Here is a 25,236-nt window from a genome sequence, read left to right as displayed (position 1 = left end):
ATAATTTCTTGTAAAGATTCTGAATTAACAGATTAGTTGAATGATGCAACTTTGAATGGAAGAGTTGATCATACATCAATAAATGTAATGTTGATCTCGGTTTCATGTGAATGAACTCTACATGGAGGACACAGAAGGAAATTATGCTGGAAATATGACAAAACAGAAAGCACAGCAAATGTTCATGAGGTGATACACCAACTTGGAAGAAACCACAGAAACCCTGCAGTGCAGAAAGAGGCCATTTTGGCCCATCAAGTCTGCACTGACCACAATTCCACCCAAGCCCTACCCTCACATATTTACACACTAATCCCTCTAACCTATGCATTTCAGGTCACTAAGGAGCAATTTTACCATGGCCAATCAACCTCACCCACACATCTTTGGTCTGTGGGAGGAAACAGGAGCACCCTGAGGAAACCCAGCAGACACGAGGAGAATGTGCAAACTCCACATGGACAGTGACCGAAGCCGGGAATCGAACCCGGGTTTCTGGAGCTGTGAAGCAGCAGTGCTAACCACTGTGCTATCGTGCTGCCCAAGAGAACAGAGAAATTAGCACTTCAGCCATGGGCCTTTTCACAAGAGGAGTTTGAGTAAAAAGTGGTTATATCGCCTAATTTAGGTCCTTCTCCTACCACTCTCTCCCATTTACTTATCTAACAACTTCTTCGTTTAGTGGGATAAAGTTCCAGGAAGGGGACTGGAATAAGGAGGAAGGTGTAAAGAATGGATTTGTACTTGAACAAAGAACAAAGAAAATTACAGCACAGGAACAGGCCCTTCGACCCTCCAAGCCTGCACCGACCATGCTGCCCGGCTTAACTAAAACCCCCTAACGCTTCCAGGGACCATGTCCTTCCCTTCCCATCTCATTCACGTACTTGTCAAGGCACCCCTCAGAAGTCACTACCATATCCGCTTCCGCTACCTCCGCTGGCAATAAGTTCCAGGCACGCACCACTCTAAAAAATTCACCTTGTACATCTCTTTTAAAACTTGCCCCTTGCACCTTAAACCTATGTTCCCTAGTAACTGACTCTTGCACCCTGGGAAAAGGCTTCTGCGTTTCCACACTATCCATGCCTCTTATAATCTTGTAGACTTCTATCAAGTCTCCCCTCAACCTCCATCGTTCCAGAGAGAACAAACCAAGTTTGTCCAACCTCTCCTCATAGCTAATGCTCTCCATACCAGGCAACATCCTGGTAAATCTTTTCTGTACCCTCTCCAAAGCTTCCACATCCTTCTGGTAGTATGGCGACCAAAATTGAACAGTATATTCCAAGTGCGGCCTCACTAAGGTTCTATAAAGCGTCAACATGACTTGCCAATTTTTAAACTCAATAGCCCAGCTGATGAAGGCAAGCATGCCATATGCGTTCTTGTCTATCTTCTTCACTTGCACCTTTCAATGACTTGTGTACCTGTACACCCAGATCCCTTTGCCTATCACTCTTAAGGCCTTTCACATAATACACATATTTCCTATGCGTATTAGGCCTTTCAAAATGCACTCTCTCACATTTGTCTGGATTAAATCCATCTACCATCTCTCTGCCCAAGTCTCCAAATGATCTATATCCTGCACACCATTAATTTTAATGGTTACATGATCAACTTGTAAATGGTAAGCTAAAGTGGAAAACTGCCAATAATACTCCATTATTTAGGAAGGTCAGATAAAAACATGAGAAAATTATAGGCCTATTGTGGGAAAATTACTAGAATCTGTAACTGGGGTTAGAGTGACTGAGCAATTGAACAATATGAACTAATCAGTGAGAGCCAGCAGTAATTTGTAAGAATAAGATGTGTATAAAGGGCAGCATGGTGGCACAGTGGTTAGCACTGCTGCCACCCGGCACCAGGGACCTGGGTTCAATTCCAGCCTTGGGTGACGGTGTGAAATTTGCACATTCTCCCTGTGTCTGCCTGCGTTTCCTCCAGGTGCTCTGGCTTCCTCCCACAGTCCAAAAATGTGCAGGTTAGGTGGATTGGCCATGGTAAATTGCCCCTTGGTATCAGGGAGATTAGCAGGGTAAATACATGGGGCATGGGGATAAGGCCTGGGTGAGATTGTTGGTGGTGTAGGCTCGATGGGCTGGATAGTCTCTTTCTGCACTGTAGGGACTCTATGACTAATAAACATATTTACACTAATGTGTGGATAAGGGACAGTGAATGGATATTATTTGAGGAGTTTCTGAAAGCATTTAATAAGGATTCACATAACAGTAACAAAAATGAGACAGTGCATGGGATAGGAGAGAACTTACTAGCTTGGGTAGGGAATTGAACAGAAAGTAAGACACAAGTTGCTAACATATAGCTGGCGGTGTCTGGCAGATATTTGTACTGAAGCTTCGGCTTTTCAGTATCAGGTCACTGCACTCTATAAATAATTTGGACAAAGGAATAAGGAGTCATCTATCTAAGCTTGCTCACCACATTAAGTGACACAATAAATTATAGAGTGAACAGGAAAGAGAGCAGATAGTTGTAAATGGACATTGGTTGATGAGTGAACTGGCAAAACTTTGAAAGATAGCATTCAATGTACATAAATGAAATCATTCCCTGGACCCAAGAAAGACTGATAGAGTCATAGAGTCTATGGCATGGAAACAGGCCCTTCAGCCTAATGTGTTCATGCCATCCTTTTTTTTAAAGCTGCTAAGCTAATCCTAATTGCCTGCATTTGGCCTATATCCCTCTATACCCATCTTACCCATGTAACTGTCTAAATGCTTTTTAAAAGACAACATCATCAGAATACTTTTTAAATAGCATGTTAGTGGGAAGTAGGACATATTTATACATTTTTAATATTTTACCTCGGTAGGTTTTAGCACAATAAAACCAATCTCTTAAAGTTTAACTGAATAATATCTTTGGCTTACATACTGCATACATTCAAGTGCATACTTAATGGGCAGTGCAGCATTCTTTTAAAATGGAAAACTTCTGCTACAACCAAATAGGGGAGGGAGAGGGAGATGGCACTATGCTCCTCACCATCACAAAGTGTATAAACAAACACATGCTTCTTTTAATTTTGCCTGTTAAAGGGAAAAAAGCAAGTTGTTTTTAAAATAAGTATATCGTGCTGCCAAGCAATTTAATTTTCATTGCGTTAGATAACTCACATTCCCTTATTCCACAGTCACCATTATTTTCACCAGATGTACACAACAACAAAATATATTGAAAAAAGTTCCTGATAAAGTCTCACCTCATTGAATTCTGTTTTCAAAACACAATGTCCTAATGTCGGCTGCCATTGTAGTTTTCTGCCACTGTGTTTTCCAAGGTAAAACGTCTTAAATACCTCCTGCAATTTTATCATCTAAAAACATAAATATTTAAGTATTACAAGTGTAATGACATATAGATGTGACATTCATTTGCGCAGCAAGTGTCATTCAGGTCTGTCTGACTGAGATCTACCCCATCCTCATCGCTCTGCACATTTTTGGCTTTAAGTATTTATTCAAGTCTCTGCAGGTTATTATTGAATCTGCTTCCACCTCCCTTTCAGACAGTGCATTCCAGATCACAAACACTCGCTGCATTAAATGCGCTCTGTTTGTCAATTATCTTAAATCTGTGTCCCCTCGTAACCAACCTTCCGGCCAATGGAAACAATTGTTCCTTATTTACCCTGTCAAAACCCTTCATTATTTTGAACATAGTCCAATAAGTCTTCCTTAACCTTTGCCTCTGAGGAGCAGAGCTTCTCTAGTCTCCCCAAAAGCATAAAACAACTCTAGCAAGGAAAGAATTTTTCTCCCTTTATGATCACTGTGCTCATTGGCTGGAAAGAGAGGGCTAATAGAATACACTTGTGTCAACCCCACCACGTCAAACATCAAGCATAAACTCTGAAAAATCAAGAGATCCGGTATAAAAACTGAGTATTTTTTTCAAACATAAACCAGCAGAAAAATTGATACTGGATAATACATGTCATTTTTAAAATTTAATCTCCAATAGGTCAGGGCTCTTTAGGAAAACAATGGGCTGGGTTTTGAAAGCTCACTAGAGGCAGGAATGAGGCCAACAGGACTGGAAATTCAGCACTGGCTAGCACCTTCCAACCTCTGGGAAGGCAGCTCCCCACTGAAAAATGGCAGGTAGGTTAATTATTAGCATAACTAAAAGGTTTCCAACAGCAAATGGAATTTTACAGTTAGCAAGGAACTTAGGAGTTCAGGTTGATGGCGAGTGGGAGAACCAGAACCAGCTAGCACTGGCATAGCCATGTGAAATGCTATGGGTGCACGGCTGAGAGATTCAGCAGGCAATGAGCTGACGCAGAGGTGGCTTCTGCAGCCCAGCAGGAAAGGAAAAGACAAGGAAAGAAAAAGGGGGCAAAGGAGGAAAGGGAGGGAGGAAAGGGAGGGAGGAAAGGGAGGGAGGGAGGGAGGGAGGAAGGGAGGAAGGAAGGGAGGAAGGGAGGAAGGGAGGAAGGAAGGAAGGGAGGAAGGGAGGAAGGAAGGAAGGAAGGAAGGAAGGAAGGAAGGAAGGAAGGAAGGAAGGAAGGAAGGAAGGGGAGGGAAGGAAGAAAGAAAGGGAGGGAGGAAGGAGGAAAGGGAGGAAGGAGGGCTCTTTATTCCTCCTACCAAAATGTATCAACCCACACTCAGCCATATTGAAATTCATTGCCCTTTACAATCCTGTTCTGCAAGTTTATTAATATCCTCTGATGTTTTCTCACCCTCTTCCTCAGCATTAAATGCCCAATTTCACTTATGAACGTAGATCAAACTGATCACTATCTGACTTCACTTACCTCCGGAGGTAAATGTATTTCCATGGGTGTGTATGTTGGCCAGTATCCCATTGTCAGAATGTTGACTGTAAGATCTATCTTGCTTGGATCATTCTGATTTTGAATATACTGAAAAGGCAGAGAGAAAATTTGCGCATTAAGAACACAAATATATGAAAGCTCCACAAAATGCTTCCTGGTCAAAAATGTTGAGAGCCTTGTTTCAATGGTGGAAGATGAAAATTCACAAAAAATCAAAAATCAAATCAGCTTGATTGTCAAAATTGATGCTGGTACATAAGGTGATGGCCATTTACTCATGCTCTATGAAGCACAGGGCCTCCCAGGAATCTGAGCTCAGCTACAAATCCACCACAAGAAATGATAGCAGGTCCTGAACTCAGCTTCAGACCAGGTCTGAAGTGCCTCAAATCAATGTGTACAATTTGTAGGTAACAATATGGAGTGAGGGTATATAGAAAGGAAGCAAGTGCAGTGGCTAAAATCATCAGTAATTCCTTTGAATTCATATGAGCTATTTAATATATCCAATGCATCTTATACATCAGACCAAAGCTTTCCAAATTTGGATGCCTTGGTTAGACCTCCCCAGCAAACTACGATGACAAATGCACTGAAATCTTGGCTTTGTTAATTTCACAAGTAATGGGGAAGCACCCAGGACATATGAACAAAGAGCAGGAGTAGACCACTCATCGCCTTGAACCTGTTCCCCAATTTATCGGATTAAAAATCTCAAATCTGAATCCCACCTATCCCCAATAACCTATCACCACCTTGCTTACCAAGGGTCTATTCACCTCTGCCTCAAAAAAAGACTTTGCCTCACCTCAGTTTTATATGCATGATCCCTAGCTCTAAATTATCCCAGAAGACATTAGCATCCTTTCCATAACCATTCGCCCAAGACCCCTCAGGGGGTTTTTGTTTCAATTAAGTCTAAGAACATAAGAAATAGGAGCAGGAGTAGGCCATCTAGCCCTTCGGGCCTGCCCCGCCATTCAGTAAGATAATGGCTGATCTGAAGTGGATCAGTTCCACTTTCCCGCTTTCTCCCCATAACCCTTAATTCCTTTGTCTATCAAAAACCTATCTACCCGTGACTTAAATATATTTAGCGAGGTAGCCTTCACCACTTCAACAGGCAGAGAATTCCAAAGATTCACCACCCTTTGAGTGAAGAAGTTCCTCTTCAACTCCGATCTAAACTGCCCCTGCCCCCCCCCCTTATCTTGAGGCTGTGCCCTCTCGTCCTGCTATCCTTTCTAAGCGGGAAGAATCTCTCTACCTCTACCCTATCCATCCCTTTCATTATCTTATACGTCTCTATAAGATCCCCCCTCATCCTTCTAAACTCCAACGAGTACAGACCCAGTCTATTTAGTCTCTCTTCATAGTCCAACCCCCTCATCTCCAGTATCAACCTAGTGAACCTCTTTTGCACTCCCTCCAAGGCCAATATATCCTTGCGCAAGTGCGGCGACCAAAACTGCACACAGTACTCCAGCTGCAGCCTCACCAGTACCCTGTACAGTTGCAGCAAAACCTCCCAGTTTTTATATTCTATCCCCTTCGCTATAAAGGCCAGCATTCCATTCGCCTTCTTGATCACCTGCTGCACCTGTAGACTGGGTTTTTGCGACTCGTGCACAAGGACCCCCAGGTCCCTCTGCACTGTAGCATGCTGCAGCTTTTCACCCTTTAAATAGTAATCCCTCCTACTATTGTTTCTGCCAAAGTGGATAACCTCACACTTGCTAACATTATACTCCATCTGCCAGGTCCTCGTCCACTCGCTTAGCCTATCCAGATCCCTCTGCAGACTTTCCACACCCTCCACGCAATTTGCTTTTCCACTCATCTTCGTGTCATCAGCAAATTTTGTCACCCTACACTCAGCCCCCTCCTCCAGATCATCTATATAAATGGTAAATAGCTGAGGCCCCAGCACCGATCCCTGCGGCACTCCACTAATCACCAACCGCCAATCAGAATAGCACCCATTGATACCAACTCTCTGCTTCCTATTAGACAACCAATCCTCTATCCACGCTAACACCTTACCCCCAACACCCAACTCTGTGCACCCTAACCTTCTGTAGCAGCCTTTTATGAGGCACCTTGTCAAATGCCTTTTGAAAACCTAAAAACACCACATCCACCGGTTCCTTGTCTACCGCACTAGTCACATCCTCATAGAAATCCAATAAATTCGTTAAACACGACTTCCCCTTCACAAATCCGTGCTGCGTCTGCTCTATCAAACCATTCTTTTCTAGGTGCCTCGCTATTTCTTCTTTGATGACGGATTCAAGCATTTTTCCAACTACAGACGTTAAACTAACCGGCCTACAATTCCCTGCCTTTTGTCTGCTACCTTTTTTAAACAGCGGCGTAACATTAGCCGTTTTCCAATCTTCCGGCACGTCCCTGGAATCCAGTGAATTTTGGTAAATAATTACTAAGGCATCCACTGTCACCTCTGCCATTGCCTTCAGAACCCTGGGATGCATTCCATCCGGTCCAGGGGACTTGTCCACCTTCAGTCCCATTAGTCTATCAAGCACTACCTCTCTAGTGACAGTAATCGCATTCAGGCCCTCAACTCCTAACATCCTTCTATCTTTAAGATATGGCAAACTGTTCATGTCCTCCTCTGTGAAGACAGAGGCAAAAAACTTATCTAAGGCCTCAGCCATTTCCTCATCTCCCACCGCTAAACCCCCTCTCTCATCCTGTAAGGGTCCAACATTCTAAGGGTCTGCTCTTATTTTTCTAAACTCCAGCAGATACAAGCCTAGCCTGTCCAGCCTTCCCTCACAAGACAACCTACCTATTCCCGGTATTAGTCTGGTAAACCTTCTCTGAACTGCTTCCAGCATATTTATATTCGTGGTCTCAAGTACTGTGTAACTGAAGCATAACCTATTTTTATATTCAATTCCTCTTGCAGTAAATGATAACATTCTATTAGCTTTTCTAATTACTTTCCGTACATTTATACTAGTCTTTTGCGATTCATACACTGAGACACCCAGATCCCTCTGCACCCTCTCACCATTTAGATAAGGGGATTATTTTTATTCCAAAATCAACAATTTGCCCACATCATATTCCATTTGCCCACTTACTTAACCTATTTATATATTTTTGTAGCCTTATGCCCTCTTCACAATTTACTTTCTTACCTTGATACAGATTAAATGTGGAGCCAAAGGCCAACAAGAGGGTTGGGTTGTGTCCTAGGAGTGGGATTGACGACATTGTGTGCTCACTGATTTGCCCTGTCTCAGGTTGGAAATGTTCTAGGATTAGTCCCACTCTTATCCTTTTGTTTCCTCTTTTATGCCCCAATTTGGAGACAGTGGCACTAGAACTTTTAAGAAAAGTGATACTCAAACTTTTAATGTAGAAATCAAACCAATTTGAAATTCATATGTTCAAAAGAAAAGTATTGAAAGCAGAATGACTCATTCCTTCATTCATTAATTAGATCTTGAGGCAATTCAGCAAGTATCAATGCTTCAAAATTCTGGCACGTTGGCAGATGGTAAATAGTGTTTGCATCAGCTGTGGACAGGACAATGTTTGCACAGGACTCGTGAAATAGGTTGAAAAATAATCATTGGGGGAGGGGAGGGAGATGATGCTAAGAGATCCACTACTTTGGGAGGAAAACAAAAACAGGGAATGATGTAGGTTAGATGGGTCAAGTGAAAATAAGGGGAATATTTAGGGAACAGTGATCATGTACAATAAGGTTTACATTTGGGAATAATGTCAGTGGTAGGAAATGCAGCCAAACGGGCCATCTAAAATGGTGTTTTGTAAAGCACTCTGGGACAATTGGGCAAGAAACTAAACCGACAGGCTGCAGTTTAAAGACAGAGACAAACAGGCTGCAACCCTGATGAGTGAATAAACAGGATATGGGTCATCTCCAGGATGAAAGGGTCACACTGGCTTGTTTCATCTCCAGGATGAAAGAGACTTTCTGGTCACACTGGGTTGTGTGCCAGATACAAAGGCACCGTGAACCCTTATTTAGGAGGGAGGTGTGTGACCTATGTGCCTCCAACACCTACAGACATGGCCGCTGGGGACACACCCAGAGATCAGTGTGGTAGCACCTGATTGGACTCTTATTGATCAGGGTGATCAAGTCTTGATCAATTGATTGGCAATGGCCAAAAAGGGACAGAAAACCAAACGGGGTATAAAGGGTGCTGCACAACCAAGAATCTCTCTCTCTCTGACCCCACAAACAAGCTACAACAATGGTGAACATCGCCAGCACGAGGAGAGCCACTACACCCGAGAAGGAAGGAAGAAAGACCAGAGCCAGAATGCCAGACCAAAGGACCAAACTATGCAGACGACTACCGAAATCAGCACACAGATAAGGGCCAATATCCGCTTGGGTACTTGCCAGTCACACAAAGTCAAGTCAAGATCTTGTTTTGGACTTGAGTTCTAGTATTTTCTGTAGGATAACTTATTGTTGGTCAGGTGGGTGATTATTGATTGTGTGGGTTTAAATAAATATTGTTTGTACTAATAAGACATCTACTCATAGGTATTTGTCCACCGTATAAGGGTTAAAACAGACTGAGCGGCAGGCAACAGAAATAATGGAAAGGAAGAATGGGAGAACATCTAAAGTTTATTTATTAGTGTCACAAGTAGGCTTACATTAATGCTCCAATGAAGTTACTGTGAAAATCCACTAGTCGCCACACTCCAGTGCCTGTTTGGGCAGACCGAGGGGGAATTTAGCATGGCCTAACCAGCACGTCTTTCGGACTGTGGGACGAAACCGGAGCGCCTTGAGGAAACCTAAGCAGACCTGGGGAGAACATGCAGACTCTGCACAGTGACCCAAGCCGGAAACCGAACCCAGGTCCCTGGCGCTGTGAGGCAGCAGTGCTTGAAATAAGTACGAATTAATTAAGAAAAGTCAGAATAGCTTTGTTAAACTATGTTTACCTAACTTGACTGAACTTTCCAATGATGCAACAGAAGGGGTTGATAAGGATAATGTGGTTGATGGGGTGTACATAAATGCTGGAATTCCATAGCTCCACCCACCATGGAATAGAGCAGGCAAGGGGCGGACAATGGAAATGTCCGTTGACCTCGGGTGGGATTTTCCAGTCTCAGTTTCATGAAGGCAGTAAAATCCCACCCAAAGTGTCCGATAAATGCCATATAATAAGCTTGACAGCAAAGTTGAAGCTCATGGAATAAAAGAGATAGTGACAACATGGGTACAAAAAGTTTGTTGAGTGACAGGAAATAGAGAGTAGTGACGAACAATTGTGTATTGGACTAGAGGAAGATACATAGGATTTAGCAAGGTTTGAGCACAATTTCAGAATTCGTGATGACACGAAACTTATAAATACTGTGAACAATGAAGGGGATAGTGTTAAACTTCAAGATACAGACAGGCACATACAGATGCAATGGGCAAGCTGTGGGGCAGGTGAAATGTCAAGCAGAGAAGTGTGAAGTAATATATTTTGGTTGGAAGAATGAGGAAAGGCAATACAAAATAAAGGGTCCAATTTGAAAGGGAGTACAAGAACAGAATTGTTGCAGATAATAAGTAGGTTGAGAAAGTGGTTAAACAGAACGTAGTGCCCTCAGGCTTTAAGTAGATGCATGAAGTACAAAAGCAAGGAAATTATGAAAAGTCCTGATAAAATACTGGTTTGACTTGTAATAAACATAAAAATGAGGTGTCAACATGGTGAAGCTATCAAACAAGACTCCCTGCATGCCAAATAGCAAAAACAGCAAGTGATAGCCAGAGCAAACCAATGGATCAAATCTAAGCTCTGCAGTCCCTCCACATCCAGTCGAGAATGGTGTTGGACAATTAAACAACTCACTGGAGGAGGAGGCTCCACAAATATCCCCATCCTTAATGATGGAGGAGCCCAGCACATCAGTGATAAGACTGAAGTATTCACAGTAATCTTCAGCCAGAAGTGCTGAGTGGAAGGTCCATTGCAGCCTCCTCCAGGTGGTCCCCAGCATCTCAGATGCCAGTCTCCAGCCAATTCGATTCACTCCATGTGATATCAAGAGATGGTTGGAGGCACTGAATATTGCAAATATAACATTCTGGAAATAGTACTGAAGACCCGTGCTGCAGAATTTGCCTTTCCCCTAGCCAAGCTCTTCCAGTACAGTTACAACACAACAATGTGGAAAATTGCCCAAGTAGGTCCTGTACACAAAAGCAGGACAAATCCAACCTGGCCAATTACCACCCAGTCTGCTCTCGATCATCAGTTAAGTGATGGGAAGGAGTCATCAACAATGCTATCAAGCAGCATCTGCTCAGCAACACTCAGTTTGGGTTTCTCCAGGGTCACTGAGCTTCTGACCTCATTACAGCCTTGGCTCAAACATGGACAAAAGAGTTGAGGTAAGAGTGACAGCCCTTGACATCAAGACTGCATTCAACTGAGTGTGGCATCAAGGAGCCCTAGTGAAACTGGAATCAATGGGTATCAGGGGACAAACTCTCTGCGCGTTGGAGTCATACCTGGCACATAGAAAGATGGTTGCGGTTGTGGAGGGTCATTCATCTGAACTCCAAGACATCTCTGCAGGAGTCCCTCAGGGTAGGGTCCTAGGCCCAACAATCTTCAGCTACTTCATCAATGACCTTCCCTCCATCATAAAGTCAGAAGTGGGGATGTCTGCTGATGATTGCACAATGTTGAGCACCATTCACGACTCCTCAGCTACTGAAGCAGTCCATGTTCAAATGCAATAAGATCTGGACAATATCCTGGCTCGAGCTGACAAATGGCAAGTAACCTTTGCGTCACTCAAATGCTATGCAATGACCATCACCAATAAGAAACATTCAATGGTGTAACCCCATCCTTAGGGTTATCATTGACCAGAAACTCAACTGGACTCACCACATAAACACAGTGGCTACAAGAGGACATCAGAGGCTAGGAATACTGTGGCGAGTAACTCACTTCCTGGCTCCCAGAGCCTATCCACCATCTACAAGGCACAAGTCAGGAACGTGATGGAATACTCCCCAATTGCCTGGATGGATGCAGCTCCAACAGCACAAGAAGCTTGACACCATCCAGGACAAAGCAACCCGCTTGATCGGCACCACATCTACAAACATTTACTCCAACACCAACACTCAGTACACATTACTGCTACTATCTACAAGATGCACTGCAGCAATTCACCAAAGATCCCTAGACAGCACCTTCCAAATCCACGACCAACTTCCATCTAGAAGGACAAGGGCAGCAGATACATGGAAACACCACCACCTCCAAGCCACTCACCATCCTGACTTGGAGATATATTATATTACTGTTCCTGCACAGTCGCTGGATCAAAATCCTGGAATTCCCTCCCAAATGGCGTTGTGGGCCAACCTACAGAACATGGACTGCAACGACTCAAGAACCTTCACCACCACCACCATCTTCTCAAGGGCAACTAGAGATGGGCAATAAATGCTGGTCAGTTAGTGACACCCGTGTCCCATGAATGAATAAAAAGAACTGTCCAACTCACACTGTCGCACTATCTGTATCTGCATTTAGAGACTATGAAGTAAAGGTTTAGGAGAATGGTTCCAGTGATAATGGACTTCAGTTAGGTGGATAAAAGCTGAAAGAGAAGAGAAGATTGAGAGGAGATTTTATAGAGATATATGAGGGACCTGGCCGACAAGTTGGAGAAAAACAGTTCCCATTGGCAGAAGGGTCATGAACCAAAGGGCATCAACACACGGTGAGTGGCAAAAGAGGCAGTGGCAATATGAGGGAAAACATTTTGACACTGTAAGTGAAGTCAGGATTTGGAAAGTACTGCAGTGGAGGCAGATTAAAGCCTGGCTCACAGAGGGTTGGGGAATGGGACTAATTGACCTTCTCTGGCATAACGCCAGCACAAAAATGACAGGTCAAATGGCCTCCTTTTGTGCCACAACCTTTCTTTGATTCTAATTATTCAGGTGGCTTACCCAGCCCTCCTCCCCTCCCGATGTTTGGTCATTGGTCTGTGAATGAGCCACTGAGCACAAATTTATTTCCTAAATTATAAATTCTCAATCCAATTCTGCACACCAATACAGTTTGAAATACTTAAAACACACAGTTGAAGACATTAACAATAATTACAGCCATGATGAGTCGCACAGCACATTTCTTATCTCAGTCAGTAAATACACGAATCCTGGAGACCAGCAAGTTTCCATATACTCAAATTCCACTGATCTCAGCCCATCTGAAATTAAGCTGTCTTCCTGAGCCGAGGGCTGGGAGAAGGGAACTGAATTCCTGCTCCTAACTGCCACCTAGAGGCCACTGCTGTGAACATATGTTGAGTGTGAGAAGTAGCAATGATTTAGGCCAGCTCTCAGAATCCCTACAATGCAAGAGGCCACTCAGCTCATCAAGTCTGCACTGACCCTCCAACAGAGCATCTGACCCAGGCTGTAATCCCCCTAACATACACAATTTGGGACACTAAGGGCAATTAAGCGCAGCCAATCCGCCGGAGCATCCGGATCAATCCACACAGTCAGTCACGCAATTCTGGAATTGAACCCAGGTCCCTGGCACTGAAGCTGCAGTGCTAACCACTATGCTGTCCATATCATCCACATTTAATCAGCTTGCTGATACTGTCTAAATTCATGGCTGAGCTTCTTGAAGTCTGATGTAGAGATACTAGCAAAGGGACTACAGAGAAGCACAGTAGAGAGGGCAGAACTGGGGGCAGAGATGATCAGAACGAGAGATGGACAAAGAAGGGCGAAAAAGGGAGGGAGGAAGGAGAGATGGGAAGAAGGTAGCTAGAGAGGAGATGAAAGGAGTACAGATAAAGAGGAAAAGAAAATTAAAGGAAGGGGGGGTTATAATGAGAGAAAGGTTGGATTTAGAAGAGAGGGAAGAACTTGGAGAGAAAAGGGATGAAAAGGAAATCAGCAAATAGAAATTGCGTTAGAGATTACCTGCTTAAATTGGACCATGATGTCCTTTGAGAGTTCCATGTCTTTAAACATTCCTTCTGACTTGCCGGTGAAGGCAGCCCCACATTCTAAAGAAACAACATAAGAAATAGTCACAGAGCTCCAGCTATTTCTAACTTGGTAGGAAAACAGAAGTCGGAGTCAGACAGAAACTGCAGACGTACCGTGCTTCAGTTTGGAAAGCATTGACTTCTCAGCATCAACAGAAGCACTTTTCCCCACCAGGAGACGTTTTGCCAAATCCTTCTTATAGAAGGCTTCAAATACATCCTTACCTGTTGGAAGGGAAGTAAATATTGACGTCCAAGTTAATTTACAACATTGAAAACAAATCAGTTCGAACCTGGAATACAGCATACTTGGAAGTCCTTTAGTATATAATCAAAAAATAATGCACAAGGCAAAACAAGTCTCAGAATCCTACAGTGTAGAAAGAAGCCATTAAGACCACAATCACACCCAGCCTCTATCCCAAAAGCCTCATGTATTTACCCTGCTATTAACCCTGACACTAAGGGGCAACTTAGCATGGCCAATCAACCTACCCACACATCTCTGGACTGTGGGAGGAAACTCACCACAGTGTTGTGACTTTGCTGAATCAAAAGCCACTAAGTAGCAAAATATGTCTCACTTTCTAAGCCACACATTCTCAGGTCAGGTACAACAAGGTATTCATGTAGGATAATGCATTCAACTGTTCCTGTAAGTCACAAGTTTCAGGGCTAGCTGATGCTCATACAGCACTGCTGCAAGTTAGAAGCAACTGATGTTATAGACTCATTACACAAGAATGGTGCAGAAAGTAATCTAACTCAACTTCACTGGAGATCTGTCAGACACAGACTGTTATCCCAATCTCATGGTTTGGGTATCTACCTACATTCCAGGAATTATCAGGGATTTTGAAAATTAAGCAGCACACAGTGCCAATAGACTTGATATCAAGAGAGTTACATAAGAACATAAGAAATAGGAGCAGGAGTAGGCCATCTAGCCCTTCGAGCCTGCCCCGCCATTCAATAAGATCATGGCTGATCTGTCGTGGCTCAGTTCCACTTTCCCGCCCTCTCCCCATAACCCTTAATCCCCTCTCTTATCAAAAACCCATCAACCTGCTTCTTAAAAATATTTAGCGAGGCAGCCTCCACCACTTCAACGGGCAGAGAATTCCAGAGATTCACCACCCTTTGAGTGAAGAAGTTCCTCCTCAACTCTGTTCTAAACCGCCCCCCCCCCTTTATCTTGAGGCTGTGCCCCCTTGTCCTACTGTCTTTTTTGAGCGGGAAGAGTCTCTCCACCTCTATCCTATCCATCCCATTCATCATCTTATACGTCTCAATGAGATCTCCCCTCATTCTTCTAAACTCTAACGAGTACAAGCCTAGTTTATTCAGCCTCTCCTCATAGCTCAACCCCCTCAACTCCGGTATCAGCCTAGTAAACCTCCTCTGCACTCCCTCCAAGGCCAAAATATCTTTGCGCAGGTGCGGCGCCCAAAACTGCACACAGTACTCCAGCTGCGGCCTCACCAATGCCCTATACAGCTGCAGCAAGACCTCCCTACTTTTATATTCAATCCCCCTCGCTATGAAGGCCAGCATCCCATTCACCTTCCTGACCACATGCTGCACCTGCAAGCTGGGTTTTTGTGACTCATGCACAAGGACCCCGAGGTCCCTCTGCACCGTCGCCTGCTGCAGTTTTTCGCCACGTAAGTAATAGTTCTTCCTACCATTATTCCTACCAAAGTGGACCACCTCGCACTTGCCAACATTAAATTCCATTTGCCATTTCCTGGCCCATTCGCCCAGCCTATCTAGATCCTTCTGCAGACTCTCCACACCCTCCGCACAATTTGCCCTTCCCCCAATCTTGGTGTCATCAGCAAATTTCGACACCCTACACTCGGTTCCCTCCTCCAGATCATCTATATAAATGGTAAAAAGCTGAGGCCCCAGCACCGACCCCTGGGGCACTCCACTAGTCACCATCCGCCAATCCGAATAGCACCCGTTGACCCCCACTCTCTGCCTCCTATTTGACAACCAATCCTCTATCCACGCTAACACCCTACCCCCAACTCCATGTCCCTCGACCTTCTGCAATAACCTCTTGTGAGGTACTTTGTCAAACGCCTTCTGAAAATCCAGAAAGACCACATCCACCGGCTCTCCTCTATCCACCGCCCTAGACACATCCTCATAGAACTCCAGTAAATTTGTCAGACACGACTTCCCTTTAATGAAACCGTGCTGCGTCTGCTCTATCAAGCAATTCCCTTCAAGATGCCTCGCAATTTCCTCCTTAATGACGGATTCTAACATTTTACCTACCACAGACGTTAAACTAACCGGCCTATAATTCCCCGTAGTTAAGCCAGCTCTATTTATTGATGACACAACTCCATTTTAAAGTTCCACAGAAGCTATAAGTAAGCCTTTATTAAGTGAAGTTACATAGGCACTATGCTATAATACTGAGGTATAAATCTGGAAGTTGAATGTTGATAGGTTATTTGCTCAGCAGCAAGCCTCTCAGTAAAGCCTGGTGCTGTCTGCTTGTAACATCTGCACAAATGCATCTCTTATTAGGTACAATTGGGTAGTGATTAGAGGCAAAAACTCTAATTTTGCTCTCAGTATCGAGGGATGCAGAAACTTACGACGAGCTATCGCACAAAGAACAAAGAACAGTACTACACTGGAACAGGCCCTTCGGCCCTCCAAGCCTGCGCCGCTCATGCACCCAACTAGATCATTCGTTTGTATCCCTCTATTCCCAGTCTGTTCATGTGGCTGTCTAGATAAGTCTTAAATGATCCCAGCGTGTCTGCCTCAACCATTTTGCTTGGCAGCGCATTCCAGGCCCCCACCACCCTCTGTGTAAAATATGTCTCCCTAACATCTGTGTTGAACCTTGCCCCCTTAACCTTGAACTTGTGACCCCTTGTGTTCGTCACCTCTGACCTGGGAAAAAGCTTCCCACTGTTCACCCTATCTATGCTCTTCACAGTTTTATACACCTCTATTAGGTCACCCCTCATCCTCCATCTTTCCAGGGAGACCAACCCCAGTTTGCCCAATCTGTCCTCATAGCTAAGACAACATCCTGGTAAACCTTTTCTGTACTCTCTCCAAAGCCTCCATGTCCTTCTGGTAGTGTGGCGACCAGAACTGGATGCAGTATTCCAAATGTGGCCTAATCAACATTCTATATAGCTGCAACATCATATGCCAACTTTTATACTCGATGCCCTGTCCAATAAAAGCAAGCATGCCACATGCCTTCTTCACCACCCTCTCCACCGTTGCTGCCACTTTTAGGGATCTGTGGACTTACACACCCAGGTCGCTCTGTATGTCTTACTCCTGATGGTTCTGCCATTTATTGTGTAGCTCCTCCCTACATTAGATCTACCGAAATGCATCACTATGCATTTATCTAGATTAAATTCCATCTGCCATTTCTCCGCCCAATTTTCCAGCCTATCTATATCCTGCTGTATTCTCTGACAATGTTCATCAACTATCCGCAAGTCCAGCAATCTTTGTGTTGTCCGCAAACTTACTGATCATACCAGCTACATCTTCTTCCAAATCATTTATATATATCACAAACAGCAGAAGTCCCAGCATAGAGCCCTGCACCACTAGTCACAGACCTTCAACCAGAAAAAGACCCCTCCACTGCTACCCTCTGTCTTCTACGGCCAAGTCAGTTCTCCACCCATCTAGCTAGCACACCTTTTATCCTGTGAGATTTAACCTTTTGCACCAGCCTGCCATGAGGGACCTTGTCAAACGCTTTCCTAAAATCCATATGGGCGACATTCACGGCCCTTCCTCCGTCAATCGTTTTTGTCACCTCAAAAAACTCAACCAAGTTTGTGAGGCATGACCTCCCTTGTACAAAACCATGCTGTCTATCGCTAATGAGATTATTCCATTCTAAATGCACATAGATCCTAAGAATCTTCTCCAACAATTTCCCTACCACGGACGTCAAACTCACAGGCCTATAATTACCCGGGTTATCTTTGCTACCCTTCTTAAATAATGGGACCACATTTGCTATCCTCCAATCCTCTGGGACCTCACCTGTGTCCAGTGAAGAGACAAAGATTTCTGTTAGAGGCCCAGAAATTTCATCCCTTGTCTCCCTGAGCAGTCTAGGATAGATGCCATCAAGCCCTGGGGATTTGTCTGTCTTAATGTTTCCTAAAAAACCTAACACTTCCTCCCTTGTAACTGAGATTTTTTCTAACAGGTCAACACATCTGAGACACTACCAGTCAACCTTTGTGAATGCTGATGCAAAGTATTCATTTAGGATCTCACCTACTTCTTTGGGTTCTAAGCATAATTCCCCTTCTTTGTCCCTGACAGGTCCGATCCTTTCCCTGACAACCCTCTTAGAACATAGAACTCTACAGCACAAACAGGCCCTTCGGCCCACAAGTTGCGCCGATCACATCTATACCTACCAAGCCATAGAACTACTTGTAACTTCCAATCCCATTGGATCCCATATACTCATCCAGAAGTCTTTTAAAAGACCCCAGCGAGTTTGCCTCCACCACCACCGACGGCAGCCAATTCCATTCACTCACCACCCTCTGAGTGAAAAACTTTCCCCTAACATCTCCTCTGTACTTGCTTCCCTGCACCTTAAATCTGTGTCCTCTCGTAGCGACCATTTCAGCCCTGGGAAATAGCCTCCGAGAATCCACCCTATCTATTCCTCTCAACATTTTATAAACCTCTATCAGGTCGCCTCTCAACCTTCGTCTCTCCAGGGAGAGGAGACCTAGCTCCCTCAACCTGTCTTCATAAGGCATGCCTCCCAATCCAGGCAACATCCTTGTAAATCTCCTCTGCACCCCCTCAATAGCTTCCACATCCTTCCTGTAGTGAGGCGACCAGAACTGCACACAGTACTCCAAGTGGGGTCTGACAAGGGTCCTATAAAGTTGCAGCATTACCTCCCGACTCCTAAACTCAACCCTCGATTAACAAAGGCCAGTACACCATATGCCTTCTTGACCTCATCCTCCACCTGCGAGGCCGATTTAAGAGTCCTATGGACCCGGACCCCAAGATCCTTTTGCTCTTCAACCCAGCCAAGACTCCTACCCTTGATGTTGTACTCCTGCATCCCGTAGGTCCTGCCAAAATGGACCACTACACATTTATCCGTGTTGAAGTCCATCTGCCACTTCTCCGCCCAGTCTTGCATCCTATCTATGTCACGCTGCAACTTCTGACATCCCTCCAGACTATCCACAACACCACCAACCTTCATATCGTTGGCGAACTTACTAACCCATCCCTCCACTTCTTCCTCATCCAGGTCATTTATGAAAATGACATACAGCAAGGGTCCCAGAACAGATTCCTGGGGCACTCCAATGGTGACCGACCACCATGCAGAAAAAGACCCATCCACAACCACTCTCTGCCTTCTGCAGGCAAGCCAGTTCTGGATCCACAAGGCCAAAGCCCCTTGGATCCCATGCCCTCTCACCTTCTCAAGAAGTCTTGCATGGGGGACCTTATCAAACGCCTTGCTGAAGTCCATGTAAACCACGTCCATTGCTCTTCCTTTGTCAACGTGTTCAGTCACATTTTCAAAGAACTCAACTGGGCTCGTAAGGCATGACCTGCCCTTGACAAAGCCGTGCTGACTATTCCTGATCATTCTAAACTCCTCTAAATGCTCATAAATCTTGTCCCTCAGAATCCTCTCCATCAACTTACCAACCACTGAGCTCAGACTCACCGGTCGGTAATTTCCCAGGCTATCCCTGTTCCCTTTCTTGAAAAATAGGAACCACATCCACAATCCTCCAGAACCTCTCCCGTCTCCATCGACGATACAAAGATCATCACCAGGGGCTCTGCAATCACTTCCCACAACAACCTGGGGTACATCCCATCCGGTCCCGGCGACTTATCTATCTTGATAGAATTTAAAAGTTCCAACACATCCTCTCTCCTAATATCCACTGACTCAATCTTTTCACTCTGCCACAAACCTGTAGTACAACCTCCCAGATAACTTTCCACCGTGAATACCGAGGCAAAGTACTCATTAAGCACCTCTGCCATGTCTTCCGGTTCCACACAGACATTTCCCCCTTCACCTTTTATAGGTCCTATCCCTTCTTTTCTCATCCTTTTACTCTTCACATATTTGTGGAAGGCCCTGGGATTCTCCTTAATTTTACCCACCAAGGCCTTCTCATGTCCCCTTCTGGCTCTCCTAATTTCCTTTTTAAGCTCCTTTCTACAAGTCTTATACTCCTCTAGATTCTTAACATCTCTTAGCTCTCTGAACCTTTTATACACTTTTCTTTTCTTCCTGACCAGGTTCACCACAACCTTCGTGCACCACGGCTCCCGCGACCTACCAAAACCTCCTGGTCTTAACAGAACGTTGCCTTGCAGAGCTCCAGTCAAACATTCCTTGAAAATCCGCCACCTTCCTTCAGTACTTTTCCCCAAGAACACCTCCTTCCAGTTTATTCGTCCAATTGTCTGCCTGATGTCATCATATTTCCCCTTACTCCAGACAAACACCTTCCTAGCCTGCCTGATCCTATCTCTTTCCAATGCTATTGTGAAGGAGATAGAATTATGATCTCCATCCCCGAGATGCTCTCCCACCGAGAGATCCGTCACCTGTCCTGGTTCATTAGCCAGCACCAGGTCAAGTGCAGCCTCTCCTCTCGTAGGCTTATCCACGTGCTGTGTCAGGAAACCCTCCTGAACAAACCTAACAAACTCCTCCCCATCCAAACCCCTTACCCTAGGGATATTCCAATCGATGTTTGGGAAATTAAAGTCTCCCATCACGACAACTCTGTTATTACTACATCTCTCTCGGATCTGTTTCCCTATCTGCTCCTCAACTTCCCTGTCGCTATTGGGCGGCCTATAGAAAACACCCAGCAAAGTTATCGACCCTTTGCTGTTCCTAACTTCCACCCACAGAAACTCCGTAGACAGTCCCTCCACAGCATCTACCTTCTCCGCAGCCGTGACACTGTCCCTGATCAACAGTGCCACTCCGCCACCTCTTTTGCCCCCCTCCCTGTCCTTCCTGAAGCATTTGAATCCCGGCACCTGAAGTACCCAGTCCTGTCCCTGAGGCATCCAAGTCTCTGTAATGGCCACCACATCACATTCCCAAGCAGCAATCCACGCCCTAAGCTCATCTACTTTGTTCACTACACTCCTGGCGTTAATGTAGACACACCTCAGACCCTCGGTCTGGGCGCTTCCCTTCTCCATCACCCATCTAACCTCCTTCTTACGCTGTCTACAGTCCTTCTCCACTTGGGAGCTAACCTCCTTGCTCTCAATCACCTCATCTCGATTCCCTTCCCCCAACCTTTCTAGTTTAAAGCCCCCCCAGTAGCCCTAGCCAATTTTCCCGCCAAGATATTGGTCCCCCTGGGATTCAAGTGCCACCCGTCTTTACTGAACAGGTCACACCTGCCCCTGAAGAGGTCCCAATGATCCAGGAACCGGAATCCCTGCCCCCTGCTCCAGTCCCTCAGCCACGCGTTCACCCTCCACCTCATTCCATTTCTGCTCTCACTCTCCGCAGTGCAGGCAGCAATCCTGAGATTACTACCTTCGTGTTCCTCTTTCTCAGCTGTCTACCTAATTCCCTATAATCCCTTTTCATGACCCCTTCCCTCTTCCTGCGTATGTCAGCGGTACCTATGTGAACCACAACCTCTGGGTCCTCACCCTCCTCTTTCAGGATGTCCGGGATGCGTCCAGAGACATCCCGGATCCCAGCTCCAGGGAGGCAAACCACCATCCGCGACTCCTGTCTGCGTCCGCAAAAACGCCTGTCTGATCCCCTCACTATGGAGTCCCCTATTAACACTGCCTTGCTGCTCTTTTTCTTACTTTTTTGAAGTACTGCGTCAGGCTCAGCTCCAGAGACCTGGCCATCGCTTCTTCCCCCAGGTGAGCTGTCCCCCCCCAGCAGTATTCAGTACTTATTTTGAAGGGGGACATCCAACAGCGTGCTCTCCATCACGTGAGCCTTCCCCTTCCTAACCGTTACCCACTTGCCTTTTTCCCATTGCCCCAGTGTGACCACTTGCCGGTAGTCCCTGTCAATTACCTCCTCATTCTCTCTAATGAGAGAAAGGTCCTCAAGCTGCAGTTCCAGCTCCTTAACCTGGTCCCTTGGGGACTGCAGCTCCACACACCGAGCACAGAAAAAAGCCCACAAAAAATCTTAAACTTAATGAATAAATAAATAAGCAAGCAAACATTAGCTGCCTTACCCACAGCATGAATCTCTCCCTCTCAAACTTGCTCTAGTCTCACAATGAGGTCGATTCCCCAGGTGAGTGACTTTTATAGTAAATTAAAAAGCTCAAAAAAAACTCAAAACTGCACTTTGCAGGATATCTCCATGTGGAGATGATTCACGTGTTCAATACACAATATTTTTCTCTTTTATATGACGTCACTGTTATTAATGTTCCTGCATTAATAAACTTGAATTGTAGATGGAGATGGAGATCAAACCCCATCATGGCAATTGGAGAGTTGAAGTTCAATTTAAAATAAGCTGATATCGGTAAAAGTGGTAATAAAGCTGTTGAATTGCTGTTTAAAAAAAAACAGCTGCTCTTTAGGGATGGAAACCTGCTGTTCTTTCCCAGTCTGGCTTACACGTAATTCTAGACTCAGACCAAAGTGACTGACTCTTAACTACCCCTTGAAGTGGCCTCAAAAGCCATTTAGTTGTATTAAACCACCATAATGCTTCAGCATCACCATCTCAGGGCAACTAGAGACCCATAATAAATGCCAGCCTAGGTCTAGATGATGAATTTGTAATTAGGTGCGCAAGGGCCAGACAGCGACTGTGCTTAGATATCAATGATATTAGTGACACAAAGTGCCTCATTCTCCAGGAACAGTATTTCAAGCAAAATAGTTCTTACTCAGAGTCACAGAATCACAGGAGGCAGCCATTCAGCCCATCATATCTGCACTGCCTCAGCAGATGAGGATTTTAACATTGGTACCATTCTGCTGCCTTTTCCCCAATCCCCTGCACGGTGTTTCTGTTCAAATGATGGGCCAGGGAAAACTAACACTGAGCCACTTTAATTAACGATTCAGGTTTTTGCTAGGGTTTTGTTGCCCAGATAGTATTCCGGGCTGGGGCAATCTATGTCTAAGACAAAATTAATTCCGAAGTCCAGAAACAAAACTGGAGAGGAGGATTCACAATACAGCTACAACTCAATGAGAAGAGCTCACCATGAATAAATCGAAATATGATCATGATTTTATCCAGCATTCTTTCCAGCTCCTCATCTGTTGCTTCTTTGTTACCAGCTCGCAATTTTGAATCAACGTACTTGGCTATAAACAAATTCAACTACATGTTAGTGAATGAACGCTGTCATTCTACAATGAAATGTGACAATCAATTGATACACTGATGTTTAAAAAAAAATCAGGTTTAACTATAAAAAACCCTCAAATGTTGACAATATGTGAATGCTTTGACTGTTAGGTAGGGTAAAGGGCAGGAAAATAGAATAAAGTGGATCAGAGACACTGAATAGTTTTTTTTCATGTGTAAAACTACTGAGATTGCACAGAAAATGCAGACAACCTGACTGAAATGACAGCATCTTGAAGACTTTGGAAGGTGGAAAGAGAGAAAGAAGCCTGAGGAGATTGTTGAAAGCAGAATGAATGTGACTGAAGGATCTATATTAATGCTGAGACAAAGAGGAGGCAAGTGGTGAGTTAGGATAAAAAAAAGAGGAGGAATGTGTAAAAACATTAATGGCTTTTCATTCAAGTAGAGATAAGATCATAAGAATTAGAAGCAGAAGTCAGTCATTTGGCCCCGCAAGCCTGCTCCACTATTCAATCAGGTCCTCGTTGATCTACTTGTGGCCTTAACTCCACTTTCCTGTCTGTCTCTCATAAACATCTATTCCTTGCCCATCAAAAGGCTGAATAACTCAGCCTTTAGTATATTCAATCACCCAGCCTTCACTGCTGTCTGGAAGAGAGATTCCAAAGACTAACAACCCTCAGACAATAGATTTCTCCTCATCCCTATCCTAAGTGGAAAAGCACATGGTGAATGGTGAGTCTCGAGAAAAGTATGTTGATATTCTAGCGTATGTTAATATCAAAAAAAGGTGGTGTTAGGTATTTTGAAAAGCATTAAAATAGACATATCCCCAGGTCCTAATGGGATCTATTCCAGAATACTGAGGGAAGAAATTGCTGAGGTCTTATATATGAAATCTTTGTATTATCTTTAGACATAGGGAGAAATCCCAGAGGACTGCAGAACAGCCAATTCTGTTTCTTTGATTAAAGAAGGGCAACAAGGATAATCCAGGAAATTACAGGACAGTAAGCCGTGCATCAATGGTAGGGAAATTACTGGAGAAGACTCTTAAGGACAGGATTTAATCATTTGGAAAAATATGGATTTATTAGTGATAGGTAGCATGGCTTTGGGCGGGGAAGGTCGTGTCTCACAAGCTTGATTGAGCTTTTTGAGGAAATGACAAAGCTGATTGACGAGGGCAGGATGGTGGATGTTGTCTACATGGACTTTAGCAAGGCCTTTGACAAAGTCCCTCATGGCAAGCTGATACAGAAGGTGAAGTTACATGGGATCCACGATGAGCTGGTAAAATTAATACAGAACTGGCTTGATTATAGAAGACAGAGTCACAGAGTGGAAGGATGTTTTTCTGACTGGAGATCTGTGATCAGTGGTGTTCCACAGGGATCATAGCTGGGACCATGGTTTGTAATATATAAATGACCCAGAGGAAAATGTAGCTGGTCTGATTTGTAAGTCTGTGGATGTTACAAAGACCGGGGGAGCTACAGATAGTGAGGAGGATTGCCAGATGATACAGCAGGATATAAATAGGCTAGAGACTTGGGTGGAGAAATGGCAGATGGAATTTAATCCGGACAAATGCAAGGCAATGCAGTTTGGAAGGTCTAATGCAGGAGGGAAGTGTACAGTAACATAGAGGGACCTACGCCCACAGATCCACAATTCCCTGAAAGTGGCAACACAAGTGGATAAGGTGGTCAAGAAAGTATTTGGCATACTTCATTGGCCAGGACATAGAGTGTAAAAATTGGCAAGTCATGTTGCAGCTGTATAGAACTTGCATTAGGCCACATTCGGAATATTGCATATAGTTCTGGTAGCCATGTTACCAGAAGGATGTGGAGGTTTGGAGAGGGTATAGAAAAGGTATAGCAGCATATTGCCTAGTTTGGAGATTATTAGCTATGAGGAGATATTGGACAAACTTGGTTTGTTTTCACTTGAGTGTCAGAGACTGAGGGGCAACCTGATAGAAGTTTAC

The 25,236-nt window shown here is 44.5% G+C and overlaps 1 protein-coding gene across 8 annotated transcripts in view; it reads right to left on the bottom strand.

The window, feature by feature from the left end:
• The window catches only part of cul4a (cullin 4A), a 76,921-nt gene that overhangs the window by 14,923 nt on the left and 36,762 nt on the right, over positions 1–25,236 (bottom strand). For all 8 annotated transcript variants that reach the window (XM_080204091.1, XM_080204092.1, XM_080204096.1 and 5 more), the window contains 5 exons: positions 23,132–23,236; positions 13,994–14,104; positions 13,812–13,897; positions 4,799–4,906; positions 3,239–3,352 (listed from right to left, as the gene is read on the bottom strand). In XM_080204091.1, the coding sequence (XP_080060217.1) occupies positions 3,239–3,352; positions 4,799–4,906; positions 13,812–13,897; positions 13,994–14,104; positions 23,132–23,236 (524 nt within the window). The remainder of the gene's footprint in view (positions 1–3,238; positions 3,353–4,798; positions 4,907–13,811; positions 13,898–13,993; positions 14,105–23,131; positions 23,237–25,236) is intronic.

This window comes from Carcharhinus amblyrhynchos, chromosome 15 (assembly GCF_965287045.1).
Source record: "Carcharhinus amblyrhynchos chromosome 15, sCarAmb.v2.hapA, whole genome shotgun sequence".
Taxonomy (NCBI): domain Eukaryota; kingdom Metazoa; phylum Chordata; class Chondrichthyes; order Carcharhiniformes; family Carcharhinidae; genus Carcharhinus; species Carcharhinus amblyrhynchos.
The sequence above is the reverse complement of the archived record's forward strand: the minus strand, read 5'-3'. Positions and strand labels throughout refer to the sequence as shown.